This window comes from Bos indicus x Bos taurus, chromosome 6 (assembly GCF_003369695.1).
Source record: "Bos indicus x Bos taurus breed Angus x Brahman F1 hybrid chromosome 6, Bos_hybrid_MaternalHap_v2.0, whole genome shotgun sequence".
NCBI lineage: Eukaryota > Metazoa > Chordata > Mammalia > Artiodactyla > Bovidae > Bos > Bos indicus x Bos taurus.
Window position 1 is genome coordinate 69,052,723 of NC_040081.1, and position 18,945 is coordinate 69,071,667.

At 42.2% G+C, this 18,945-nt stretch overlaps 2 protein-coding genes across 14 annotated transcripts in view; one reads left to right on the forward strand and one right to left on the reverse strand.

The window, feature by feature from the left end:
- SCFD2 (sec1 family domain containing 2) overlaps nt 1-11,230 on the reverse strand; it is a 395,759-nt gene extending 384,529 nt beyond the window's left edge. The window contains exon 1 of the mRNA XM_027544495.1: nt 10,257-11,230. Coding sequence (XP_027400296.1) covers nt 10,257-11,094 — 838 coding nt within the window. The 5' untranslated portion in view covers nt 11,095-11,230. The remainder of the gene's footprint in view (nt 1-10,256) is intronic.
- A 4,765-nt stretch (nt 11,231-15,995) lies between these two features.
- FIP1L1 (factor interacting with PAPOLA and CPSF1) overlaps nt 15,996-18,945 on the forward strand; it is a 68,070-nt gene continuing 65,120 nt past the window's right edge. For 5 of the 13 annotated variants that reach the window (XM_027544506.1, XM_027544509.1, XM_027544511.1 and 2 more), the window contains exons 1-3: nt 16,032-16,343; nt 17,499-17,543; nt 17,647-17,686. In XM_027544506.1, the coding sequence (XP_027400307.1) occupies nt 16,259-16,343; nt 17,499-17,543; nt 17,647-17,686 (170 nt within the window). In that variant the 5' untranslated portion in view covers nt 16,032-16,258. Of the gene's footprint in view, nt 16,344-17,498; nt 17,544-17,646; nt 17,687-18,945 lie in introns of all 13 variants that reach the window. The other 8 variants (XM_027544516.1, XM_027544512.1, XM_027544508.1 and 5 more) reach the window with 5 other exon arrangements.

An 18,945-nucleotide genomic window follows, 5' to 3' on the forward strand; every position in this document is an offset into this window, starting at 1 on the left:
GACCCCATAAATCGCAGCAGGCCAGGCCTCCCTGTCCATCACCAACTCCCAGAGTTCACTCAGACTCACGTCCATCGAGTCAGTGATGCCATCCAGCCATCTCATCCTCTGTCCTTTCCTTCTCCTCCTGCCCCCAATCCCTCCCAGCATCAGAGTCTTTTTCAATGAGTCAACTCTTCGCATGAGGTGGCCAAAGTACGGAGTTTCAGCTTTAGCATCATTCCTTCCAAAGAAATCCCAGGGCTGATCTTCTTCAGAATGGACTGGTTGGATCTCCTTGCAGTCCAAGGACTCTCAAGAGTCTTCTCCAACACCACAGTTCAAAAGCATCAATTCTTCGGCACTCAGCCTTCTTCACAGTCCAACTCTCACATCCATACATGACCACTGGAAAAACCATAGCCTTGACTAGACGGACCTTTGTTGGCAAAGTAATGTCTCTGCTTTTGAATATGCTATCTAGGTTGGTCATAACTTTCCTTCCAAGGAGTAAGTGTCTTTTAATTCCATGGCTGCAGTCACCATCTGTGGTGATTTTGGAGCCCAGAAAAATAAAGTCTGACACTGTTTCCACTGTTTCCCCATCTACTTCCCATGAAGTGGTGGGACCGGATGCCATGATCTTCATTTTCTGAATGTTAAGCTTTATGCCAACTTTTTCACTCTCCATTTCACTTTCATCAAGAGGCTTTTGAGTTCCTCAAACTACCACACAATTACACTCATCTCACACACTTAGTAAAGCTCAAAATTCTCCAAGCCAGGCTTCAGCAATACGTGAACCATGAACTTCCAGATGTTCAAGCTGGTTTTAGAAAAGGCAGAGGAACCAGAGATCAAATTGTCAACATCTGCTGGATCATCGAAAAAGCAAGAAAGTTCCAGAAAAACATTTATTTCTGCTTTATTGACTATGCCAAAGCCTTTGACTATGTGGATCACAATAAACTGTGAAAAATTCTGAAGGAGATGGGAATACCAGACCACCTAACCTGCCTCTTGAGAAACCTGTATGCAGGTCAAGAAGCAATAGTTAGAACTGGACGTGGAACAACAGACTGGTTCCAAATAGGAAAATGATTATGTCAAGGCTGTATATTGTCACCCTGCTTATCTAACTTATATGCAAAGTACATGAGAAATGCTGGGCTGGAGGAAGCACAAGTTGGAATCAAGATTGCCGGGAGAAATATCAATAACCTCAGATATGCTGATGACACCACCCTTATGGCAGAAAGTGAAAAACTAAAGACCCTCTTGATGAAAGTGAAAGAAGAAAGTGAAAAAGTTGGCTTAAAGCTCAACATTCAGAAAACGAAGATCATGACATCTGGTCCCATCACTTCATGGCAAATAGATGGGGAAACAGTGGAAACAGTGGCTGACTTTATTTTTGGGGGCTCCAAAATTACTGCGGGTGGTGATTGCAGCCATGAAATTAAAAGACACTTACTCCTTGGAAGGAAAGTTATGACCAATCTAGACAGCATATGAAAAAGCAGAGACATTACTTTGTCAACAAATGTCCGTCTAGTCAAGGCCATGGTTTTTCCAGTAGTCATGTATGGATGTGGGAGTTGTACTATAAAGAAAGCTGAGCACTGAAGAACTGATGCTTATCCAGAGACCAGCCAAGGACGGATCAAAGAGTTTTGAGGAGTCTACAGGGTAGAAATTCACTGAATCCAGAGCCAAAAATGAGTTAGGTGGTACAAAAAGTAGGGAAGGGAAAAAAGATAATATCATGATATAAATCTAAGATGCACATTCTGGGGAAGACTGGGAATCCCAGTCTTGACATAATTTTCATGAAAAAAAAAAAAAAGAACTGATGCTTTTGAACTGTTGTGTTGGAGAAGACTCTCGAGAGTCCCTTGGACTGCAAGGAGATCCAATCAGTCCATCCTAAAGGAGATCAGTCCTGGGTGTTCATTGGAAGGACTGATGTTGAAGCTGAAACTCCAGTACTTTGGCCACCGGATGAGAAGAGCTGACTCATTAGAAAAGACCCTGATTCTGGGAAAGATTGAAGGCAGGAGGAGAAGGGGACAACAGAGGATGAGATGGTTGGATGGCATCACCGACTCAATGGACATCGGTTTGGGTGGACTCCAGCAGTTGGTGATGGATAGGGAGGCCTGGCGTGCTATGGTTCATGGGGTTCAGAGAGTCGGACACGACTGAGTGACTGAATTGAGCTGATTGAGACCTGATGATGTACCAGATGTTAACTCCCGTACTATACATTTATTATCCACTTAATTATTAAAACAACTCTAATACACAGGTATTATTATGCTCAATGACACAGCAGAGAATTCAGTTTAAGTCACTTGCTCGAAATTATATATGCTGTAAATTACAGAGAAAGAACTCAAACACAGGAGGCAGATAACCACACTCTATTTAAAAAAAAAAAAACGAGCCATAAAAGTGACTCACAACAGAACCAGTATGAGTGCTTTTAAGGGGACTTCTGCTGTTAAAGAAAAGAGTTATTATTCCACCAGAAAAATATTCACTTATCAGGGCTGGAAGGAACCATATCTTATTTATGTTTTCTATGGTTTATGGTTGTCTCCCCAGCACTCAGACTATAACTTACTCATTAAATACTTGCTGAATGAATGCCTAGTGACTATTAGTGGCCCTGAGACCCACAGAAGAGTCGAAAGTCTCTAAGTGAATCCTATCTTTAACCCTGGAATGGAGATACTAGATTACCCTACAGCATCATGAATTTCACTTTCCACTAGTAACCTTCTCAATAATTTAAAAACTTCTCCTCATCAGCACAATAACTTTTCTTTGAACTCAGTGCCCAAATTCGGAGTCTTGCCCCTAAGTTATTCTCATCTGTCATTTGCCATTCTTAGACACATGGCACAAACAAGTTGTCTATGTGCCTTTCTTTCTTAACTTCTTTAGTGCCTACAGTCTAGCTGATACTCCTCCTCCCTATGCAAGCACAGGGGACTTTAGCAAGCCTCAATTCCTTACACTCTCAGCAAATTAAAACAAAAACTCTCATCAAATCTGGAAACTACTCTAGAAACTCTTCAACATGAGAAGTCAAGATACTTAATTTTCCTTAAGGTTCAGTAGCTAATAGCTGTTTTTACAGAACCAAAGTATTATTTACATCCTTAAAATATTATATACTAACACCCAAAATCGGAGAAGGCAATGGCACCCCACTCCAGCACTCTTGCCTGGAAAATCCCATGGATGGAGGAGCCTGGTGGGCCGCAGTCCATGGGGTCGCTAACAGTCAGACACGACTGAGCGACTTCACTTTGACTTTTCACTTTCATGCATTGGAGAAGGAAATGGCAACCCACTCCAGTGTTCTTGCCTGGAGAATCCCAGGGACGGGCAGCCTCGTGGTCTGCCGTCTATGGGGTCACACAGAGTCCGACACGACTGAAGCGACTTAGCAGCAACACCCAAAATAGCATAGAATATAGTTCCTGACAAATGGCTAATTCTAACCAACTCTCATTTACTTTGTTGTTGTTTTTCAGTCACTCAGTCGTGGCCGACTATTTACAATCCCATGGACGGCAGCATGCCAGGCTTCCCTGTCCTTCACCATCTCCCAGACCTTGCTCAAACTCATCCACTGAGTTAATAATGCCATTCAACCATCTCATCCTCTGTCACCTCCTTCTCCTCTTGCCCTCAATCTTTCCCAGCATCCTGGTCTTTTCCAATAAGTTGGCTCTTCACATCAGGTGGCCAAGGTACTAGAGCTTCAGCATCAGTCTTTCCAATGAATATTCAGGGTTCATTTCCTTTAGGATTGACTAGTTTGATCTCCTTGCTGTCCAAGGAACTCTTAAGAGTCTTCTCCAGCACCATAATTCAAAAGCATCAATTCTTTAACATTCATTTACTTTAGTGGCAGATAATAGGTTAGGTAGTAGAATTCTTCTGGGTTATATGTATGGCAAATTATTCTTATACTTACAGTCTTAGTCTTATATTAAAGGGGAAAACATACATTTCAAAGATATTAAATCATTTTAAAGGCATGTCATTAATTAATAATGGTAATAACTAACATTTTCCCCATCATGCACCAGACACTATTCTAGGAGCTGGACCTGTTAACTTATTTTACCCTGTTATTCTCAATTCACAGATCAAGAAACTGAGACTTTTAAGTTGAAACTCGCCCAAAGACTTATGACTAGGAAGGGCAGAGCTAAGGCCACTATGACTGCCACGTATGCCTATTACACACGCTAGAGAGTGTAATATTGAGGATCTGCCTCAATCCCCTCGCTCCTTACATATGTGATCCTGTGTAATGTAAATGTGAGCATGTCACATCACAGCTCAAAACCCTCCAACTTTCCTGTCATATTCAGGTTTTTACTCTAAGTCTCTAGTTTGCCCTACAATGCTTTCCTTCTGCCTATCTCTCCAATTTCATCTCACCTCACTGCCCTCCTTGCTTGCAGGGCAAGCTGAAGGAAGCCACACTGGACTCCTCAAACACGTCAGCATCTTCCCACCTCAGGTCCTTTGCACTTGCCATTCCCTGGGTGTTACGTATTTGATAGCCTGGTCTTTCGTGTTCTGTACCTGAGTCTTACACGTTCTATACCAAGGCTGTCATACATCTTATTTCCCCTCTCCTGTCATTCTCTGCTCAAAAGTCACATCCTGAGAGAGGTCTTCCCTAGCTATGCTACCTAAAATAGAAACACTATCCCTTTTTAATCTCTTATCTACTGTATTAGTTATATATTAAATAAGTAAATGGATGGATGATTTTATATTTTTCCAACAGCACTTTATGGTCATAATTTTCCCTGTTTACAAATGAAAAATCCCTCAAAAAGCTCAATTAGAACCAAACAGCAGGTAAGTCACTAAGCTAAGCCTTGAATTTATTATACCAGTCTAGATCTGACACTCACAACCTAGTCGGAGCCTTACATGGCTTCTCAATTGTTCTCATTACCTATGCTAATTTTAAACAATATCCTCTGAACCCTAAAAAAAAAGATGGTGGTGGTGGTTTAGTCACTAAGTCGTGTCCAACTCTTGTGATTCCATGGACTGTAGCCTGCCAGGCTCCTCTGTTCATGGTATTCTCCAGGCAAGAATACTGGAGTGGGTTGCCATTTCCCTCTCCAACATAAAGATATTGGTTGGTTATTTGGCATTTTGTGGAAAACCAGATGTGGGGGGAAAATATAAGTAACTTTTCTGAACACTAAGGCAGCACCAGAGTCCAACAACTGTGCTGAGTCTCTGAGGCTGCTAGCTTCTAGAGACCACATCAATGTCGTCTCTCCTATCCAGGATAAGAATAGCCTTTCACGTGAGAGAGATTATGAGCACAGGCTCTGGGGCAAGTTGCCAAGGTTCAAACCCCAACTCTTCCACTTACTAGCTGTATGATCTTGGATGAGTTCCTTAACTCTTCCATGTCTCTGTTTCCTCATCTGTAAAACGGGGATAATTATAGAAGAATTGTCATAAAAATTAAATGAATTTATCCCTTGTACAGCAAGGATGAGATGGTTGGATGGCATCACTGACTCAATGGACATGAGTTTGAGCAAAGTCTGAGGAATAGGGAAGGACAGGGAAGCCTGGCATGCTGCAGTCCATGGGGTCCCAAAGAGTCGGACACGACTTAGCAACCGAATAAAAACATATATGTACAGTGCTCAGAAAAGTAGTATGATCCCAAAGGTTAGCAATTATGAATAGTCTCAAATTTTAAGACCTTAATAAAACAATATACAACCACATCTTGAATGAACTAATAAATCCTAATCCAAGGATTAAGAACCACCCACTGGCAGGCTACAGTCCATGGAATCACAAGAGTTGGACACAACTTAGTGACTAAACCACCACTGGATTGGGAGTTAATCTTTAACTGGATGGATTTAATTTAAAAGTTTACATGAAACTAAAATTCAAAAGAATTGAACCAAGAAAGGAAATTTAATTCCCAGAGTTACTACTCCCTCTTATCTTTTGATCTTGAACCTGTAAATAATCAACAAAGCACTCTAGCCCATCTGAAGAGCCAGAAAATAGTAGGAAAAAAAAAAAACCAGACTCAAATCTCTCTGATATTCATAAATTATGTCTACCTTTTTAATTGTACCTTGAAACAAAATCAGAAGCCAGAATGGTCCATAGAAGTTTGTCTTGAAATCCCCTATGCAAAGATGTCTGAAGAATACTGCAGACAAGCTTCTGTGTGGTCTAGATGTGGTAAAGGTATACCAAATCATAGCAACAGACACTGGGGGCCTTCTCAAACAATTACAATAACTTCTCAAACAATTGCAACAAATTTACTCTATTTTTCAGCCCTGAGAGCTTATGGACTGCTTCAGGGGATCAAGGAATGTGTCTATGTTGTTCACCAGTGCTCCCCTAGGCCTGAACAAAAGCTGGCACATAGCAGGCACTCAATAAACATTTACTGAAAAAAAAAAAACGAACTACTAGACAAAGTGACATTACTTTCAGCAAAGATGATGACAAAAAGATGAGAAGCTTCTCTATATTTGTAAGCATGACATTAACACTGTGGATTATTTATGAACTATTGGAGGTTACTTGTGTTATTTTGGGTAGCATCAATTTTATATCTAAGAAGAATATATACATACGCATATGTATCTTCTAATGGTAAAGTGTCAAGAATAGCACCCAAAATATTCCACAACAAATAACATTTTAATACACTATGTATATAAATTAACATTTAAACCAACAACTGAAAATGGATTTTCTTTTGGTCACTATATGAAAACCGCTGTCATATGTAATTTAAATTGAAATTCATATCAGATTCAAATCATTCTGATGATTTCCAGTTACCTTTTGATTTTTAGAAATTGTTGGTGCAATCTTCTACATGCTGCAGCTATCCTTAGCTAAACAATGCCCCAATCTAAGCTGCAATTTGATGTAAGAAACTACATCAAAATTCTTGTCACAACAAATTCTTTTTTTTGTAATATTTATTATTTACTTATTTGGCTGCCCCAGGTGGCATGTGGGATCCACTTCCCTGACCAGAGATCAAACCCTGCACTAGGAACTCAGAATCCCAGCAACTGGACAGATAGGGAAGTTCACAAGAAATTCTTAGTAACAAGTCATGAGCTCCCCAGTTCCCTATGCTTGCTGTAGCCAGGACAGATCAATTAAAAAAAAAAAAAAAAAAAAACTAAGCATGGTGATCGGGTGTGTTCCTGGATGTCAGAGCCTAGATCAAGGTTGGAAAGCACCTGGGCCAAAAGTAATGCTACCAACTCCACTTACCTTACCACCCCAGCCAGTTTTGGGCCACTGTACAGCAAAGGACACGTGTTGCTTCTCTACAATCATCACTACCAGCATGAATTCCTTCTGCAGCCTCAGTACCCTCAGCACCTCCACTTTCTTAGGCCCTATCACTTGTCTCTACCAAGCAACAGTATTAGGTGAGTTGTGGTCTCACCAAGTAGAGAATTTCTCTTTACTTACATTCTCTTTACTTATATTTTGTATGTTAGTACAAACATATTTGGGTTTCCCAGGTGGTTCAGTGGTAAAGAACCCACCTGCCACTGCAGGAGAGGCAAGAGATGTGGGTTCAATTCCTGGTCTGAGAAGATTCCCTGGAGGAGGGCACAGCAACCCACTCCAGTATTCTTGCCTGGAGAATCTTATGGACAGAAGGGCCTGGAGGGCTACAGTCTATGGATTCGCAAAGACTGAAGTGACTGAACACATGCACAGACATATTTCAGTCTTTAAAAAATAAGTTTGACAACACAACTGTATACCAGCTGAAAATCAGTCCTAAGAATTATCAGTATGAAATTGCAACACTATCTTGAAACATTTTTGACATAAATGAATGAATAAACTGATTATTTGGAAGACAGTTTGGATGATTACCACAAACACGTCCATTAAGAAGACTTTAATTTATAAGTTATTAGGACTACAGTAACAAATTTGTTCAAATTAGAATCTCTCCTCCAAAATCTACCCTCTATCCAAGCTTCATGGGAAATAGATGGGGAAACAGTGGAAACAGTGTCGGACTTTATTTTGGGGGGCTCCAAAATCACTACAGATGGTGACTGCAGCTATGAAATTAAAAGACGCTTACTCCTTGGAAGAAAAGTTATGACCAACCTAGATAGCATATTCAAAAGCAGAGACATTACTTTGCCAACAAAGGTCCGTCTAGTCAAGGCGATGGTTTTTCCAGTGGTCATGTATGGATGTGAGAGTTGGACTGTGAAGAAAGCTGAGCACCGAAGAACCGATGCTTTTGAACTGTGGTGTTGGAGAAGACTCTTGAGAGTCCCTTGGACTACAAGGAGATCCAACCAGTCCATTCTAAAGGAGATCGGTCCTGGGTGTTCTTTGGAAGGAATGATGCTAAAGCTGAAACTCCAGTACTTTGGCCACCTCATGAGAAGAGTTGACTCATTGGAAAAGACCCTGATGCTGGGAGGGATCGGGGGCAGGAGGAGAAAGGGACAACAGAGGACGAGATGGCTGGATGGCATGACTGACATGATGGACTTGAGTCTGAGTGAACTCTGGGAGTTGGTGATGGACAGGGAGGCCTGGCATGCTGCGATTCATGGAGTCACAAAAAGTCGGACACAACGGAGCGACTGAACTGAACTGAGAATCTCTCCTCCAAAATTTACCCTCTATTAGCCAGCAATAATTTGATCCCTTCTGAAGGAGAGCACTGTCATAATTTAAAAATGGGATGTAGATCAGTGAAACTTTCTTGGCTACAGTATGCCAAAGTCGATAGGTTTCAAACTTGGTTCTATGCCCCATTAGAGAGGTAAATATGCTGGGCCCCAAGGACACTGTTATGCCACTCATTCTGGCTTCCCTTGACCCCCTCTCCCACCAGGGCATTGCTCCTGTCACCTGCTACCCCAGGCAGGTGACCTCTCCCATCCAGGAGATCTCACCTAACTTGAGCTCCCTTAACCAGGCCTGGGAGTGCTTTCCTCGATGTATGGACACTACCTGGCTGAGCCCCACCTGGTGCTTTTCAAATGAACTCTTCAGGAAGGAAACAGAGTCCTTATCATTTTAAATGTACTTGGGAAATATCTGAAGAAACTTTCTGGAGGTTCACTCTCATTGCTCTGTCATCACACTGTATATTTCTCTCAGCGCGCTATTGAAACTAATACTTTCACGGATCCTCATAAGCCCTGGACAAAGTAGATTGATTTTTCTTTCTCTTTTTACCTGTTTGTTGCCTTGAATCTACCCAGAGAAACTTTTCTATTTGCTCCCTTTGAACAATGCCCCTTTCAAACTTGAAAGTCAACTGTCTGTAGTATTTCAGTTATTTTCGTGTTTTGTTGTACAGCTTCCCTCAATTTGGTCATCTGTTAACAGTTCTCCAACAACTTAAATCCTTCTTATGAAGGATTGCTGTGAATACTCATATCTGCACATTTCCAAAGGTTCCCAGGTGGACAGTTCTCCTCCATGTCAGCATAAGTCCAGTTTTTCAATATTTGAGCTAGATGCAGTTGTTTTTGTTTAACAGGATAGTACACCTTAAGGATGTATTTATCCATTACAGCATTTAATAAGTTGATTTTAATTGCTACTTGTTTGCCTGGAAAATGCTATGGATGGAGGAGCCTGGTAGGCTGCAGTCCATGGGGTCGCTAAGAGTTGGACACGACTGAGCAACTTTGCTTTCACTTTTCACTTCCATGCATTGGAGAAGGAAATGGCAACCCACTCCAGTGTTCTTGCCTGGAGAATCCCAGGGACGGGGGAGCCTGGTGGCTGCCGTCTCTGGGGTCACACAGAGTCGGACACGACTGAAGTGACTTAGCATAGCATAGCATAACCCCCTCTAGACCATAAACTGTGAGATCAGGGACTGTGTCTATTTAGTTCTTCTTTGTCTCCTTAACCTGACACATAGTCAAAATGTCAGTCCCTCAGTCATTTCTAACTCTTTGGGACACCATGGACTGTAGCCTGCCAGGCTCCTCTCCAGGGATTCTCCAGACAAGAATATTGGAGTGGGTAGCCATTTCCTTCTCCAGGGGATCTTCCCAACTCAGGGGTCAAACTCTTGCTCTCCAGTACTGCAGGCGGATTCTTTACCGTCTGAGCCACCGGGGAAGTGGCTGACACATAGAAAGAGGTATATTAATTATAGGTTGAATCACTTTGGAGAGTAGTTATGAAGCCCCCCACAACAACTGCCAACTTACCTGTGAGATCCAGCGTTCTGTCCACAAAGACCACTGATGCCCGGCCTGTAGCAGTCTTCCTCCTGTTCTTGGCAGGAGCAAAATTGGCCAGATCTGCAGCGATGATCCGACTGAGGGCACCTACAGCAAAGCACTCCTCTCGTACCCCTAAATGCTCACACAGGGAACTGAGCCCTGACACCAGGCACCTAATCTGCAGCAGCAGCTCAGGGGTCAGGGCAGTGGCATCCACCTCAGCCAGGCTTCCCAGCCTCCTCCTGTCAGGTCGGGCACTGTTGAGGATATGCACATCCTGGGGTAACAGTGGGAAAAGGGAAGCAAAAGCTGGAGTCAGGGCAAGGTGGGGAGCTACAGGGGCGAGTAACAATGGTATATGCAGCACCTCAGCTGTGTAGTTCATGTTGCCCATCCACTCACACAGCTTCTCCTCCAGTTGCTCGAACACTGGCTGCTGCCCTTCCAACTCGGCTGCTGCCGCCGCCGGCACATGATTAGCCGTAAGATGCACTGCGTGGTTCACAGCCGTGACCACCACACAGTACTGGAAGTGACTTCGGCAGATGATGTCCCGCAGGGTCTCCACGATCCGGCCTTTCAGCAGGGAGCTCAACACAAACACTGCCTTGGGCTGCTCGACTCCGCCACCAACTGCGGCAGGCTCGAACTCGCGCAGGTAACACGCAGGGCTCCCCACCGCCTCCAGCAGCCTCGAGGACCCGCAGCCCCAGTGCAGGCTCTCGGCGCAGGCGGCGTCCAGGTAGACCACGGCCCGTTTCGCTTTGGTCAGCACCTGCTCCCAGGCTTGCTGGGTAAAAGACAGCACGCCTGGAGTGTTCATTGTTGGGAATTCGCAGACTCGGGGCACCGAGTGCAGGAATTTCTCGCAGAACTCACAGCTTCCGGGAACTGGGCTCCAAGAGATATTGACAGTCAACACAGACACGTGGGGCGGCCTCTGACTTGTCCAGTGTGGCGCAGAGTAATGACGCTCCGGAGCATGATTGGCTAGTGAGGAAATCCGTCGCGGAAGAATTGTTTAGGGCTCAGACGAAATGGGCGGGGCTCCGAGCCTCCAGGAAGCCACGGTGGGTTCGTGGAAGTGGGAAGGAGCTGAAGAAATACCTAAGGAATTTTGTCCTCCTCTCCCTCTCTGCTCAGATTATCCTTCGCTACTCCTTGAGAAATCTGAGGAGTGATAAAATGTAATTTGAAATATGATGTTTTTCACGGATCTGAACACATGTCTTTAAATGTACAGCCACTTTTCCCAAATTAAGAGCGGCCAGTTCAGTTCAGTTCAGTCGCTCAGTCGTGTCCGACTCTGCGACCCCATGAATTGCAGCACGCCAGGCCTCCCTGTCCATCACCAACTCCCGGAGTTCACTCAAACTACTGTGAGGTTTTGTTGTTTATAGATTACTATCCCATACAGTATTGGTCACAAACCTGTAATACACCTACCAGTTTTGCTTTCACTTTCTCTATCTTCCTTCCCTCCTCTCATTGGCACTAAATCTTGACCTGCTTCAAAATTCGAGAATCCAGTCCTTTCTCCTCATCCATCTTTGTTCTCACTGCCTTAATCCACCGTCGTCACTCAACTGGACAATAGCAGTGACCACCCCTCTCCTATCGTTTTCCAGTTTTCCACCTCTTCACCCTTTGATTCACTTTTCTTCCTAGTAAACTAAGTTTGTTCAGCCATTTTTCTGCTTAAAACCTCTCCTAGCCCAACTGCCTACAGATCCAGCCAACGCATTATAATGGCACTAAAAACCTTCACAAATTTTCAATTTCTCTCCAGCCACTCCTAGCTTAGAACATTAAATACCTGCACAATGAAGTCAACAAGATTAAGCCCAGATTGCATCATAGGTTCAGTTTGTTCAATCACTATTTATTAAGCACTTATTGTGATCACTGAGCTAAGCTCCAAAACAGTAGTTAATAAGATATATTACATAATCCATGAAAAATATATACCTCGGCTAAATACTTGCCATATCATGGAGTAAGTTTTAACATACTTGTTTTCCTTAACGTATCTGTTCTACTAGATGGGGCACTAGAAGCTTGGCTTCCCCAGCACTAGAAAATAACAGGTATTAAATAAATGTTAAATAAATGTTTGTTGAATTCATATCAGTATAATAGATAATATACTCAACCAACTTTTTAATGCATGTGTACAATATTCCATACATTGTGTTGGGCACTGAAGATTTAGATAGAAGTGATCCACAGCCTTGCCTTCAAAATAACCTGAAGTAAAAGGACTCACACTGTTTTGGCGAAAGTTTTACTTTCGTTTTAGGTGCAAAGGATTCATTAACAAAAGAAACCACTTATTAAACACAAAATAAACAATTTTTAATTTAAGAGTTAATATTTAACTTAATTTCAATATACAATCATTAAAAGAAAAGAAATAGAAACAATAGAGAGAGTAACGGCATAAACATCACCGAGTTGGGTCAAAACCTACATCCCGACTTGAACAGCACTGGGAAGTCCTGAGTAACAGCAATCTGGAGTCCCATTTTGGAAAAGGGTCCTGGGCGGTGCGTCCACTCTATGGGTGAGACTTCAGATTACAGTTTGAGGGGTGGAGGCGGGCTCCCATTTATAATCCCAGGCTGAAAACTAATATCATCGTCACTTGCGGGCACTAGTTAAGCCCCCAGGGGCTCAAGAAAGTCTAAGACCCACTCCCTTTCTTATCTAAGGAGCTGCTTGACTTGCTGGTAACAGTTGGTGTGCTTGCAGGCAGGTTCATAGTTCAGACAAGGTGCAGGCAGGTTAAAAGTTGGTCAGAGGCCTTTTGTCCTACTTTCTGAAGCCTGAACAAGACTTAATTTCCCTAACACACACAAGTAAAGCAAGCAAATGCAATAAAACATTACAGAAGCTTTTTCTTTTTTTTTTTTTAAGTTTGAGCTATAAAGTGGGAAAAATAAACTCTAAGCAAAGGAAAAAGGGAAGTGGTCAGAAGAAGTTTCATATAGGACATAAGTTTTTATTTGTCTTCAAAGAAAACCAGGTGTTAACCAGGTGTACAGGATGAGGAAAGGCATTCCTGGCAGCCCAAGCAAAGAGTGAAGCGTAAACAAAGGTACAGAATTATGAAACCTTACAATATGTTCTTTGGAGCTACAATGGTTTACTGTGGCTTGAGTGTCTTCTTTAAAGAGAGGCCCATGAAGAAATAGGAGCTAGGACATAGAAAATAATGGACTATATTAGAGTAAGTCTTATTTCCGTATTCTAAATAGTAGCGGCCAATGGGGAGCTATTAAAGTACAATCTTCTCTTGGTAACCCTATGCTGGAAGTTTGGTTCCAGTACAGCCCCTGCCCCGACATCTTACAAATAACAAAATACCATATGCTCATCTCTTATATAAAATGCTGTAATATTTGCATATAATCTATGCACTGTGCACTTTAAATCAGGTTTAGATTACTTGAAATGTCTAATACAATGTAAGTGCTATGTAAATGTAAATATGATGTACAAGCTAAGTCAATAGCTGCTGGTACACAGCAAATACAGGTTTTGCTTTTTGAAACTTTCTGATTTTTTCAAATATTTTCTATCCAAAGTTGGTTGAATCCATGGATGTGGAACCCACCAATATGGAGGACCTGAATGTTTTTTTAGGAGCAGAAACATTTATTCACACCTTCAGTTTAGGGGAAAAAATATTCTAAATGGAAAATAATTTGAATGGAGTAAGATTTAGGGCAGGAAGGGCAGCTAGAAAAAGGTAACAGCAATACCTATGGAAAACAGTACATGAGAATACTACTAATAAAGGGAGTAGATAGTCTGGGATTTATGAAGAAATTTTAAGATAGAGACACAATTCAGGTAACTAGATTGACAAAGGAAGAGGCAGAGAGAAAATCACAGATTAATGGCCAGCTTTCTATGTGGGTCACTAGTAAGTGGCAGTAACTGAGATGTGGAAAAGCAGATTGGAGAATAAATATACTGAATTTGATTGGGACATGTTTTTGTTTCTGTTTTTTTAACCGTGGCAAAATATATGAAATTTACCATCTTAACCATTTTTAAGTGCACAGTTCAGTATTTTCAGAGTTTTCCAACCAATATTGAGAACGTTTTTGTCTGCTGAAAGTGGAACTCTACTAACAATTCTCTAGTCCCCCCTACCCCAGCAACCACCATTCTACTTTCTGTTTCTATGAGTTGACTATTCTAGGTCCCTTATATAAACTGAATTATATAATATTTATCTTTTTGTGACTGACTTGTTTCACTTAGTAATATCCTTAAAGTTTCTCCATGTTATAACATGTGCCAGAATTTCCTTTTTTTTTTTTTTAGGCTAAATAATATCCCCCTGTCTTTTCATACTGCTCATACAAATAGATGGGGAAACAATGGAAACAATGAGAGACTTTATTTTCTTGGGTTCCAAAATCACTGCAGATGGTGACTGCAGCCATGAAATTGAGACGCTTGCTCCTTGGAAGAAAAGCTATGACCAACCTAGATTGCATATTAAAAAGCAGAGACATTACTTTGCCAACAAAGGCCCATCTAGTCAAAGCTATGGTTTTTTCAGTAGTCATGTATGGATGTGAGAGTTGGACTGTGAAGAAAGCTGAGCACCGAGGAATTGATGCTTTTGAACTGTGGTGTTGGAGAAGACTCTTGAGAGTCCCTTGGACTGCAAGGAGATCCAACCAGTCCATCCTAAAGCAGATCAGTCCTGGGTGTTCATTGGAAGGACTGATGCTAAAGCTGAAACTCCAATACTTTGGCCACCTCATGAGTAGAGTTGACTCATTGGAAAAGACTCTGATGCTGGGAGGGATTGAGGGGCAGGAGGAGAAGGGGATGACAGAAGATGAGATGGCTGGATGGCATCACTGACTCGATGGACGTGAGTTTAAGTGAACTCCGGGAGTTGGTGATGGACAGGGAGGCCTGGCATGCTGCTATTCATGGGGTTGCAAAGAGTCCGACACGACTGAGTGACTGAACTGAGGTTGGTCATAACTTTCCTTCCAAGGAGCAAGCATTTTTTAATTTCATGGTTGCAATCACCACCCGTAGTGATTTTGGAGACCCCAAAAAGAAAGTCAGCCACTGTTTCCACTGTTTACCTATCTATTTGCCATGAAGTGATGGGACCTGATGCCATGATCTTAGTTTTCTGAATGTTGAAATGTTTCTGAATGTTGTACACTTTAAGGCTCATTAATCTCAGGTTCTTCCACAACGATATATTTGAAGCAACTATTGGAATTTAAAATTTCATAATGCTGCACCTCAAACAGAAAAACAATACCTACTTCTGGAAACCAGGGTAGTGGATGAGTTCTTTTTGACAAGGAAAACGCATTCTTGATTTTTTTTGACTTTTGTTTGCTGTTAAAACTAATTTTTCAAGAAAGTGAGCATGATTAGATTTCTTCTCTAATGAGAAACAGGGACTGATAGGATAACGATTTTATATCACTTCTGATAACAAGTGAAAAATGAAACGCTTTTCAGAAGATTTAGAAAAACAAAACAGGTAGAGAACAGAATGCAGGCATCAAAGCCAGAAAGACAATGGTGTACTCTTCAGCAGTAGAAACACAAGCGATGAGAGTCGACTTTGGGGGAGGAGAATTCTAGCCAACGTAGAACGTCAGGAGAGAAAGCCATGCTAAAAGGCCGAGGGGAATCCCGTGGGGGGCGGGGCCTGACACGATGCTCATGCGCAGACTCAGGTGGCCGCCGCCGCGGAAGTGAAGCCACCTAGAGACGCCGCGCCGTTTTGGCGCTGCTGCGCGTGCGCGGGCGGAGGGCGCCGGAGTCGTCTGCTTTGCCGCCTCCGCGGCTGTCTGCCCTGGATTTCAGTCTCGTGCTTCCTTCGTCCGCTCGTCGGCGGGTTCGCGCCCCTCTCGAGCCCCTGGTCAGCGAGGCAGGGGAAGGGGTTGGAGGGGGCTGTTGATCACCGCGCTTAAGTTGTGCTCGGAGCGGCCATGTCGGCCGGCGAGGTCGAGCGCCTAGTGTCGGAGCTGAGCGGCGGGACCGGAGGGGATGAGGAGGAAGAGTGGCTTTATGGCGGTACGGAACTTCCTGTCCCTTCTCTTTCCCGGGTTCTCTCAGGCTTCCCCTCCCGACCCGCAAACTGCCGGCGTCCCGGGTCCCTCACGCCGCCGCCTGCGGCCTTTCGTGCGGAGCTTTCTCGGGCCTGCCTTAGGCCGAGCGCGGCGTGCGCGTTCCCCGCCCCCCTCCGCCTCCTCCCGCCCAGCCCACGCCCCCAACGCGCAACGACCCCCCCCCCCCCCCACGGCTGCTGGGCCGGGCTGGGCCGGGGGCGCGGGGTCGGAACCCAGCCTCGCCCTCCTCCCCGCCCGCCCTTCTCGGCCGCCTCGCCTCAGCACTCTTTCACTTGTTTTCTTGTATCGGTTCTGAGCTTTGTTGGCGTGTTTCTTGTTGCCCTTTGACTGTAGGATGCCCTTCTTGTCCCACAAACAGTCATTCTGTAATAATAGCTAAATAAAGTTGATGCTGTAAAACTAACGTCTTGTTTCTTGATGGTCAGTTTGTGTGGAATGCACCTGCAAGGGTACCTCCTTGTCTGAAAGTCGTGCTTTAAAAATAATTAATTAAAAGAGTGAGAGAAAGAGATGGAATACATTATGGCCCATAAAGAAAACCCCGAATGTCTCCTGTATTAAGGTGAAATTTTTCTTTTTTAAGAGACTTGGCTTTAACCCACATAGAAGTACCTCATGTCCCTTAGGCTTATGGTTTTCAGTATCATCTCGTGTATCTATCTTTTACACAAAATGAATTTACTGCATCTTTTACTTACCCGTTGAAAGAGAGTTGTTTGACATTTGTTTTTTAACTTCCATGAAGTCACAGTCCCTTTTTGTCTGTTACCAGTGCTAAATTTGAAAGTTAATGTTTGTTTCGTGCCTAAAAGGCATATTCTCGATCGTGTTTAGAGTAGTAAAAGCGCATGTTTGGGCACCTTGCTCCTTGACGTGACTTTGACAAATTTAATTTTGGTAAACTTGTGAAATACATTACCTTTGGTGCAAGATTTATCATTAGTTAGTACTCTTTGAAATGTAACTGTGTAGGGTTTCTTTTACAAAGATCTAGAAATCTTGAATACTTAAACGTTGGTTTTTATTAATTTTATTTTTCATTAAAAACATAATCTTGTTAAGTCATTATAAGGTGATCTAACTTTGGATGTGCTTATAGGCCCATGGGACGTGCATGTGCACACTGATTTGGCAAAGGACCTAGGTTAGTGCTTGTGATGATCACTTCAGATTTTCATAATAATAGTTTCTTTAAGAGTGATTTGTTTGTTAATTTTATTTATTTATGTATGTATTTTTTTTGGTAGATGAAAATGAAGTTGAAAGGCCAGAAGAAGAAAATGCCAGGTTAGTGAAATTTCTTATTGATACTTAACAAATATTGTGTGGTACAGTGATCCTGTCAACAGACTGTCAGCATTATTTGGTGATCATCATTGGCTTGAATGAGATTGGAAGACACTGAGTCCTTTATTACTATTTCAGGATGTACTCTTAAACCAATTGTTTGCTAATAGCCTAGGGGACAAAAAAGTTTTGAGGTAAGGGTTTGAATATTTTTCATATTAAGTAACTTCATAACCTTAAGTGAGCTCAGTAGTGGAGTATACAGTATAACCATTACACTACTAAGGAAAAAAGGTTTAAATTTTTAAAAAATAATTATTTGGGTAACTACTTTTATAACTAACTACTTTTACAACTTAACAACTTAAGTATTTCAAATTTAAAATGAAAAGTGGAATGAATGAATTTGTTATAAGACTGAAAGTGTTAGATTATCAGAAAGGTGTGTCATTTATTGAACATATTAAGGAGCTAGAAACTTATCCTAAATTAATAATAGCTCATGGATACAAGTACATGGATGGATACATGCTGACATTACTCTGACCAGATTCCTTAGTGTCTTATAATGAGGGAGGCATGATTGCAAAAAGGAGTTTTAAAGATATTTGGGTTTAAAAAGAGGAGGAAATGCCACGTCACACCCACTAGGATGACTGTAATCAAGACAGGTAGTAACAGGTGCTCCTGAAAATACAGAGAAATTGTAACTCTGATGGTGGAATTGTAAAATGGTTCAACTACTATGGAAAACTGTCTAACAGTTTCTCTAAAGGTTAAAACATAGAGCTGCCATATGCACATGATCCAGGAATCCTACTCCTAGATACATTCTTTAGAGAAATTAAAACACACATCACAAAAAGTTTTATGTGAATGTTCATAGCAGCATTATTCATAATAGCCAAATATGAAAGTAACCCGTGTCCATTAAATGATGAATGAACAGATTTAGAAAAGTGATACATTCATAAGTTGAAATACTGTTTGGCAGTAAAGAGAAATGAAGTACTAACGTGTTAGAACACAGTTGAACCTTGAAAACATTATACTTGCTGAATGAAGCCAGTCACAAAGGACTGTGTATTGCGTTTCTAATTATTAAGTGTACACAATAGGTAAATCCAAAGAGACAGAAAGTAGTAGTTACCAGGGTAGGGAAAAATGGAGACCAACTACATACCTGTAAGATTTCTTTTTGGGATGATGGAAGTGTACTATAATTAGATAGATACAGTATTCTGTCTTCATACTTAACC